The sequence below is a fragment of the Haliotis asinina genome, chromosome 9 (genome assembly GCF_037392515.1).
Source record: "Haliotis asinina isolate JCU_RB_2024 chromosome 9, JCU_Hal_asi_v2, whole genome shotgun sequence".
Classification (NCBI taxonomy): domain Eukaryota; kingdom Metazoa; phylum Mollusca; class Gastropoda; order Lepetellida; family Haliotidae; genus Haliotis; species Haliotis asinina.
Genome location: NC_090288.1, coordinates 9,243,121 through 9,253,753, shown reverse-complemented (window position 1 = coordinate 9,253,753; position 10,633 = coordinate 9,243,121). Strand labels below are relative to the sequence as shown.

General features: G+C 38.8%; 1 protein-coding gene across 3 annotated transcripts in view; it reads right to left on the bottom strand.

The window, feature by feature from the left end:
* Window positions 1-4,784: 4,784 nt before the first annotated feature.
* Window positions 4,785-10,633, bottom strand: part of LOC137295573 (suppressor of tumorigenicity 7 protein homolog) — a 64,012-nt gene continuing 58,163 nt past the window's right edge. For all 3 annotated transcript variants that reach the window (XM_067826980.1, XM_067826981.1, XM_067826982.1), the window contains exons 14-15: window positions 10,491-10,630; window positions 4,785-9,533 (exon numbers count right to left, since the gene is read on the bottom strand). In XM_067826980.1, the coding sequence (XP_067683081.1) occupies window positions 9,438-9,533; window positions 10,491-10,630 (236 nt within the window). In that variant the 3' untranslated portion in view covers window positions 4,785-9,437. The remainder of the gene's footprint in view (window positions 9,534-10,490; window positions 10,631-10,633) is intronic.

The following is a 10,633-nucleotide window of genomic DNA, read 5'->3' as shown; positions in this document are numbered from 1 at the left end:
AAATTTCTTTGAGTCCCTTTTCACATATATTTCACGTTAATGGAAACAAAACCAAAAAAAATATCAGAAAGGGTGTTAACGTTTCAGGAAACTGCATGCTCTAACTCCAGCTTGTCCTTCATATACGAAAGAGTGAGATTGTGATACGATTTATAGTCATTGATTTCTTTCTGTCCTTGACAGCCATTCCGTTTCATCATCTGTGCTGTATATTCAACTAAGTTAAAGACTTGACACCGGTGTCTTTCCCTAAGTCTGAAAAAGCTGCAGGCCCTAAGGACCCAGAACCATGATAAGCTGTAGGTCCTGATCGAAATGTGTAGGCCTTATATTTTAATATGGATATAACACTCTGAGTTATTCGGGATGAAAAAGCTGCCTGCCCCAGAAAACAAAGTAGTAGGTCCGAGTAGTTTTCATTCGGCTTTCTGGCCTAACGATCAACGATACTTTCGAACACTGCTTGACACATGTTAAATTATATATCACTATGGAAGCAGTGTGCATATTATGTAGTGTGCATATTATGTAGTGTGCATATTAGATGTGTTTTATGCTGCTGACATTCATATAATTACATGGCAAGCGGACTGCATATGTGCATGACTCCCTCACACTTGAAAAAGAATGTGACCTCCCAGGGCGACCATGACGAATAGGAGAGCCAGTTTGAACACTATAACCGGAAGTAATCGCCATGGGCCAAAGTGAGCATGCTGAAGATTTTCAAGGTCAGGGGTTGAACCATCTTCGGTCGTACTTGTCTTACCAGCCCAACCCAAATGTGCTTCATCGGATTTAAGTCTACTGAACGGGAAGACCAGCCTTTGACATCCAAATCAGCGTCACGAGTACGTTGAAAATTACGCAACATCGGCGGTAGCGTTGTCATATTGAGGTGACAGTCCAGGGTCATGTAGATTCTTGAATGACAGGACTGTGGTCAATACCTGGCCCGATATTGTGTGGCAGTACGATTTGCCTTGACGAAAATCAGATGGGATCTACCTTTGGTGCAAATTCTCCCTAAACCATCACGTCATCTGCTCCAAATCGATCCACCTCACGAACACATTATCGTGAGTGACTGCCCACCTACAGTGCCATAACCATACCCTTCTTCGTAAAAAGGTTAAATCTGGTATTTGAATTTTGATGACAATACAAGAAAAGAACTGTATATGGTCATCCAGCTCGGATTCCTGCGGTGCTAAGTCGATTCCTGACGGCACAGTACCTCACACGGTACCTTCGATCAACTGCTGCTAGTGGCGGTTGCTACCCGTGAAGATCCGGGTCTTAATGCATTGTGCTCAAGTGGTCATCAGCGTGACACCCGTGAAGATCTTGCTTGTCGCAAGACGCGACTAACGGGATCTGTTTGTCAGGTTCGCTGCGCTGGCACATGTTACCGTATCCCAACTGCGTAGATCGATGCTCATGTCGTTGATCCCTGGATTGTCTGGTCTAGACTCTGTTATTTACATACCGTTGCCATATAGATGGAATATTGTTGAGTGCGGTGAAAAACGTAACTCACTCACCCACAAGTGGTGATTGCAGTCACGCACCTGTCGCACAGGTTACGTAATCTGACTAGGTTTCCACGACGTCAGGTACAGCACTCGGGAGTCTTATAGTCTCCCACGGCTGTATCTAAATACCACAGTGGTCGTCTTCAGTCGCTCTTGGTGTTCATCACACCAACCTGAGAGTAATGAAGACATGTTTCTTTGCAAGGCGGTTTCTGCAACATCGTTGCTGCCACTTGTGTGAAAAGCCTGTACATATGAATTAACATTTCGCTTCCGTAAGTAAAGCGTTAAACATTAAGCACATGCCCCTGTTTGCACCAACATCAACAGCAACAACATCACCTTCAGTGTTACGATACCGACGTAAGATAGAGACTGCGACCGAGTACAGTCCAACAGTATTTCAGAATATCAAACGGCGTTTTCCTTCGGGGACAGCCATATGGCTTCCAGGGTTTGGGCCAGTTTTGGTTTGAGATCAACACGTGTTTTATGTTTTGGAGTTTAATTATTTTAAACAAAACACAGGTGTTCTATGATTGTTTTCATAAGATAAATAGAAATAATAACCAGGCAATATGCTTATGAAAATTAAACAAAATTTGAAAGTAGGTTTACGCCGTTATATTTTTAGCAATATTCCACAAATATCACGGGGGGAGACTAACGGGACCAGGTGGTCTTGCTCGCTGACGTGGTTGACACATATCGTCGTATCTCAGCTGCGTAGATCGATGCTCATGCTGTTCATCACTGGGTTGTCTGGTCCAGGCTCGATTATTTACAGACCGCCACCATAAAGCTGGAATGTTGCTGAGTGCGGCTTGAAAATAAACATACTCTTCGGCGTGACGAGCGAACGCTTTGACCACATGGCTGTTCCCCAACTACCGCCGTTCTTAAAACAACTTCAATGTGTTTGGGGACTCTGTGATTGTTGCATATAGGTCACGTATTTGATCTGTGCAGCGGCCCGAAGTACTCCATTTGTTTCTGGACTTGATGGACTGTTTCATTCCGATAGCGCCCCTATTAGACCACGGCAAGCCCAATCAGCAGCAGACAGAATATCTCACGAAGGATAATCTACAATATCCTTATAAAGTGCCCCTGATCTCAAAAAGTAATAACAGCTGACTCTACAAAATGGTGGATCCAAATATCTTCATTCCGGGTCCTGATTTCTTGAATATGATTCCGCAGAAAGCCATTAATATGTCAAGCACAGTTATGTCAGGTGGTTGGATTGTTAAAACGTGAATACGTGAATGTCAAGATCTCCGCTCGTGTTTTCTCCGACGTTCAAGCGAGGTGAAGAGCCCTGTTGCCTCTGTTCTTACATCCGTTTTGTCTCTGATGCTTGCTACTCCTGTGTTTAACGAGGAAGGGAAGAGAGTTTTATTATTTATTGACGTTGCAGTACTTGAGTATCAGAATACTCAATTAGACCAACTTGTAGTGGAGCCGAGTATTTTCCTGGATTGTTTTTATTTGCATGTTGCAGCTATTTCTGCGAGGAATTGGCAGAATGACGAGCTAAACAACATCAGCTGATTACACACATACCCCCGCGAACCGTCTGAAGCTAGTCACTCCAGTAAACGACTGTCGGGGGCCAATAAATACAAGAACAAACAGAAGAGAACGATAAAACACTTTTAGCAATATTTATCATCCTGCACATTTTGACTTTGACTTTTCTGTGGGGATTGTTATTCATGCATTCAGTCTCTGGTTTGCTGGGCTCAGGCTATCATTTATATGGTTGGAGTACTGAGGACTAAAGATTTATACTCTTCCTTTCTGACAACTGAGAATTTTGCTTCGTAATGCCCCTTAAAAACTCGTAACTCAAAAGTTTCTAAAATACACATACTCTCAAGCCATGCGGGTATTCTGAAATACATTCATTTCAAACTAGATAGGCTTCCTGAAGTACATGAACTCCTAAATCAGACTTTTAAAAACACATATACTCCAAAACCTGCCAGCCTTTCTCAAACGCCTATACTCTTGAACCCGGCAGGCTTTCTGAAACACGTGAACTCCCAAACCAGCCAGCGTTTCTCATACACCTATACTCTTGAACCAGGCAGGCTTTCTGAAACAGGTGAATTCCCAAACCAGCCAGCCTTTCTCAAACGGCTATACTCTTGAACCGGGCAGGCTTTCTGAAACACTTACCCCTGCACCAGACAGCCTTTTCAAACACATGAACTCCTAAACCAGACAGCCTTTCTCAAACATCTATACTCTTGAACCGGACAGCTGAAACTTGCTGAAACACGCGAACTCACTTCCGAACCAGACAGCCTTTCTAAAACAGACGTACTCCCAAACCGGACACGTTTTTGATACACATGTACTACACAGCACAGGCTTTGTCAAATGTCAGCAATCCACCCGAGATCATAGTATATATAGTGGTCTCTTTTGTAGTGAGACTGTAAAGTTGAACTTGCTCATTATTACACAGAGTTATAAATCGTATGTTATTCACATACTTGGTATCTCTTTAGGGGCGTCACTTAGCATCCTTTGTACCCATGTTTGTCAAAGGAAGAAACGATTGGCTAGTCATGTCTTTAATTTTCAGCATTCAAGAAGTGCGCAGCTGCTTGTCAGAAGCTACCGGTTTTCTGAGGTCACTCAGAGGCTGGTGTGATACAGTGACAGCAAGCCATAAAACAATTCATTCTTGATGAAAATAGCCAGCCAGAGTACGGAGTGTCTCGGGTTGATACATGTTTCAGCAGTAAAAATGTAATCACGCACTACTGTACTCGTGTGCCAACTGTCACCTAAGACATCAGGCTGGGAACTTGGTTGATGTCTGTCATCATTGCCAAATTTCACAGGTTGACACTCATGATGTCAATCAAAAGGCACTCTCGTCAAACATATCATTCAGACTATTCTTACACAGCTATAATATTGCCTCAGACATGTTTCTGTGCCAAGGAAAGCTCTTTGTTAGTCAACAAGGAATGCCATACAATTGTTCATTAATACCGATCTGTCCATAGAATTTCTACCTTGATCCCAATTTTTCACAGAATTCATCACAGGTGTTTTGATTAAGCTGGATTTCCTAAACAATGTGTTGTGTATTTAAAACTGAAATGAATTCGTTCCCATCTTCTTTCGAAATGGTGTGTTCCTTTGTAATGGTTTAAACAATATGCTGCTCCAGCTTGTCACCGAAGTGTCTCTGCACAGTTGGACAGATAAAAAAAACCAACAAAAATATTTCACAGTTCAACATTTTCTCTATATTTGTATAATAAATGTTGATGTAACACTTACCCTACACCCCTCCAAACCAGCATGGTACAATCCCAAACATATGACAGGTGATACCATACTTGATCATGGGGGATGAGGTTGTGAACACAATGTTGTTGTACCAAGTTTGACATTCACATATAAACACATTCTGTCAACAACAAAGTTTTGTTGAAATTCATGAAAACGAAGTGCTTTGTCAGCATAAACCTTTCCAGGGCTGCTCTCCAAACTGAAATTACACACAAACAATCAACATCTTTTCTGAGACAAGTAGCAGTGGTTCACACTGTAGAATTCCATCCTTGTAAAGATATTCAGTCAAAGATATAACACAAATCACCTGTTTGTGGTTAGCAAGTAAACAGATTTACCCTTTAAATATATTTTGTGAGAGGAAAACATTTCTTTAAAAAAAAAACAAAAACAAATAGGGCTAGAAAACATAAACTTATACTTTACACTATATGCCTCACTTGCGCAAAAATGCATATTTTCTCAGTTAATGGATTTGAGCTATCAGCTACAAAAGGTAAATAGGAGAACAAAAAAAATGCTTATCATATTATACTGGATTAGAAAATAAACAGGTACTTTATAAGTAACAAATAAAACATTATAATAAAAATTTGATTACGAAATTGTCAATCCTGAACAAGTGAAAATATAAAAAATGTTGCACCCAAAATAGTAAAACTTAAATAAATCAATAATCAGGTGATCAAATTATGTTTTAAGTTGTATTTCAATTGACCAAGGCAAATTTCTTAACAGAATCCAATATTTCAGATATGTCAAGGTCAGTCAGCTCTGCAGACAAATCAAGGATCACAATCTGGTTGTCAAAACACATGATGAGCAGATCCTGGCACAACAAGGGAGACAACTTCACCCAACTCTTACATGAGGGGGAACCACACTCACAGGACCAATGTCAATTCCTTTGTGTTGTAGCCAATGAACCTTCCACAAAAATCATATTTGCTTTCTCAAGTTCTACAGAGGTCTATTATTGGCAATCCAGTTTCACAAATCATTGCAAGATACTGATCAGAATGACAGAACAAAGTCTGAGCTTTGAGAATTTACACGAAAAATGCTGGCCACATAAAACCATAATAAATCATTAGATTTTCATCCAAAATTTTCCTCATAAAGTAATGACTGATTAATTGTATCATTTAATCTAATACTGAAGAAAAGGAAGCACAGATGCTCGCTTGGAATGTCATCATTTCTTGTTTATCAATACATTGTTAAAGTTGATGCTGTATCTATACAAACTGAACACCCTGTCTTGTCATTCTTAATAACGGGAAACATTTCTGTGACTGTGAATAATACAATATAATTATAATATTCATAATTGTAAACACTGGATCAATCTAGTTCAATGTTTCCATATTCAGTTTATTAACTCGAGGTTTGTATGAGTAAAATTTCATCTCATAATTTCAAAGGAGTCTCATAAATGTTTGAGTGAAAGTACTCTAAAATTTTAAACTGACAACTCTTAGTGTTAGCAACTTACTATGTGAGGATTACAGATTTCAGGTGGATGAAAATGTGCTAATTAATTTATTATGGCCTTATACAACTTTAACACATAGTTTTGCTGCACAAACTTTTAACATTAAACAAATAGATTGAATTTACACACATTTGCATGCGAATGGTTGCAAATCCCAAAGGGCAAAGCAAAAGGGGAAAGCAAAATAATGTCACAACTTGGATGTAAAGTTTGGATACATTAATCCAAGATATGTTATTTATCAATATATAAAAATAGCAGTTATTTCAAAATATGCTTTTATATCACTTTCAGTACTGAAAAGCCCCCATACGAGAGGCTGACTTGACAACATAACACATGGAAAAGCACTTACAGCAGTAAAATGACACACTGAAACAGTAGTGACACAAGAAGTATTGGCGGTACATGATCAACTTAGTTTAGGAAAACAACAAATAGCCTTACCCTATATCCAAGACCTGTTAACAAAGTGATCTTAGTGATAGAACTATCGTCAGTTCATTATACCACATTGTAAAGTACAGTATGAGAATTTCAATCGGCTTAGCGTTACCATCACGTGGATGGGCACTTAGATGTAAGAACATACTTTGTTTTGTAAACAACAAAAGATAAACTGTTTCAAACATATTCCAGTCATGCCATCCTCAATATCAGAATTACCCATATCTTCAAGTGATGAATTTTAAAGTAACACAAAGTGTTTTTATTTTTTTTTTTGGTCCCCTAACAGAAGCCAGCTGACTCAATAACAAGACCAGATAAACTTCATTTCATTGTACCTTTACTATACATCTGGGAAATTGCTAAACACTACTTTTTACTTAATGAAACATTTCAATTTTCAAAAACTTCAAACATCATCATATGGTGCTGTCAAATTTCTTGCACAGTTTGAACAGATACCCTTCATGTTTAACTACTACTACCACTACTACTACTGGGGGGATCATGAACAAGGAAGAAAAATCTATGGCTTTAAAACTTCTACAGCAGAATGAGTAGATGTTGATACTGATGTACTTCTCTACACTGAAATGTTGCACTCATTGTATTAAAGAAGTTATACATCAATTCAATAACCCCTTTGTTCACAACACCTTCTATATGCTATTGATCACCTGCTTGATAACAGTGTTAATATAAACACTGAACTCTGCTCTTGTTATTTTAGTTATACAAATTAAAATTACAAGGGCATACATATGTAGAAGTTAAATACTTTGAGATATCTGATCCCATGACATTATTATTTCCATTAAAATGTGATGCACAATTTGAAAACTCCCCTGAAATTCAAAATAAATGCATGTAATGGATACTCATCCCTTTACCGTTAAGAAAAAAAAATGTTTTAAAAAGAACATTCAGTCACTTTTTCAAATTCACCTAACAGGTATAAAGAGTTGGTTACTATGTGAAGGACCAAACCTGGGTCTAACACCTGACAAGCCAACACCTTAACCAATGGGCTGGCCTAAGATCCCTTAAGTTCACACACAGGCAGTACTTACAACAGAATTAAAACTGTTAATAGTTTATGTATTGCACAGTCCTTAAATGCTTGTCTTATATTCAGGGTAACATATCAAATTGCTAACTTACCTGACTGTTCTTTTGAAAATATAGTTCAAGTATGTTTTTATAATTAAAGAGGTATTACATAAGTACAGGAAGCATATACACCACTGACTAAACTGAACTATGTGAAATTAACCTGTGATTAAAGACACTGTAAAAACCCCTCTTGTTCTTATACACTATGTAACTCCAGGGCTGACTTGCACGAAGCAATCTTAGCACTACATTGATTGTACCTCCCTAAGATTGCTTTGTGCAAGTACCTGTACCTGAGAATACACAAAGACACACACTATCATGGTGATGGAAGTTTTTGTATGGTATTGAAATGAGTCTGTGTTGATGGAGTCATAAACATAAACTTTCTAGGAACCAATGCATGATAATGAAGCAATGTACTGAGTAGATTGTGGGAAAGTCGACATGTAGCATGTTGGGTGGGTGGGTGGTTAGGTAACCGAGTGAGTGAGTTCAGTTTTATGCCACACTCAGCAATATTCCAGCTATATGGTGGCGGTCTGTAAATAATAGAGTCTGGACCAGACATGGAAACTATGCTTGTCATGAGAGGCAACTAATAAGATTGGGTGGTCAGCTCACTGACTTGGTTGACACATGTCATCTTGTCCCAGCTGCACAGATCAAAGTTTGTGATGTTGATCACTGGACTGTCCGGTCCAGTCTTGACTATTTACAGACTGCCTCCATACAGCTGAATATTGCCATGAGTGGCATTGAACAACAGCCAAATCAAAATACTATTCAGAATTGTATGCTGCACTGGTGGTGAGAGGCAACAAAATGGGTCAGGTGGTCAAGTTCAATAACTTGGATTGTTTGCTTCAGATTTCACAATTTACAGGCCACACCTGGCTTCAATGAAAGAAAATATTGCACAAGAGATATTACATGTACCATCTAAATGTGACTGGTTGAATATGTTCTAACTTGTTTCTCTCCTCCCAGAACCAGACCACTTCTTAATTTGGTTGCAAAAAGTCACATGTAATGTGGTCCTGTGTATTCACAGGTGATGATGGGGTGTACAAACCATGTACAAACAAACATGTACTGTCACAGAATTCAAAATCAGGAATATACCCCACTGATATGAACAGACAATCTTCAAATTATTTTCTTTACCAATAAGTAATCCTTTAAAAGGAATAATCAGATTAATATCAGAACTAAGAAAAACCATAGTTGCAACTATTTTGTGTCCCTTTCAACTCCACATTCATGATACCATTGCCAATACAATCTTGTTCAACCAATCATGTGTATTCATTATCTGTGTCACATACATCATAACCATTACTGATATGATGACAAAGCAATGTTCGGCACCATCCAAACGAAGTACAACACTTTGGTAATACTTCAATATTACTATTTCAAGTCTATAACATTGTTGCACCAACTCCAGGCTGAGAATTCTCAACAGATATGTCCTGGTGGTTGTCATGGTGATGGCAGTGATGAGTATGATTGACAGGTGTCACCTAGATGCGTGACAGCTGATGGAGAAGGTTGGAGGGGAGGATGGCTTCAAGTTTCTCCAGGACGTAACTCAAGGGCAGGTACATCCAACTCAGCATCTGTAACAGCATCACATACATCAATACACAACATCTTCAATAATGAACTATCACTTTCCGACAGCAAAACATGTATCATACATCATAACACAAAGGGACATAACTCTGGTAAGTAAACAGTGGAACAAAGGCAAATAAGAACTAATTTTGTAATGGTAGATGTTTAATAAAGACTATCTTCCCCATTCAGTATTGTTTCACTGCAGTAGCTTCAGCTTCAGAAGTAATGTCATATAGAAGACATCATAAAGATATTGTCAAAGACTTTTTTTGATAAAAGTGCTTCAGATCTTGCTCTAAAAACACAAGGTAGGTCTAGTTGAGTATCTGAACCATTATTGGTGGACATATTTTGTGCCGAAAGACAGGGCTTACTTGTAAAAATTGTACGTACATTCAAGTGTCTAAAGTAAGGTAGTTCATATTGCAACAGTCCATCCACATCACATCTTCAAAAATTTCCCGGGTGTGCAATAAATCTCCACAAGTGGAGTGAATTAGGATTTATAGCATATCCTGGAAATCCTGGAATATTATCTACATCATGGCTGCGACAAATAGTTTGCAATGGCTGTCATTCCTAAAAGCTGCCTGAGTACTAAGACTCCCTCACATGAACAAGGCACACTAGAACTAAAAGCACTTGTGGAATGAAACCTTTGATGCCCTCTGGATCTGCCTTGTGATAATAACTTTATTTATTACCAAATTTATGCTAGTCACATTTACAAGTCATAAAATGAGCTGTCAAACATTCACTCCAAGCCATCCATGATTCAAATAATATTCTTCAAAAGTGCTTGCCAAGCCATCACATTGTCTTTACATATCAACAATAATGAAGATGTTTTTTACATCAACTGGTCTCGAAAACAGACAGACAGACAGACAGACAGACAGACAGACAGACAGACAGACAGAGAATATAAACTGATAAAAGCCTGGTGAAAATCATACCGTTCTGACGACAACGCCCATGGGTTCTGGGTACTGATGCGTTAACAGCGCCAGCAGTGCGGTAAAGGAACACAGACCAGCAGTGAACAAGATAAAGAAAGGCAGCTCTTTCTTGGGGTAAACTGACACTTCATGAAAAGCTG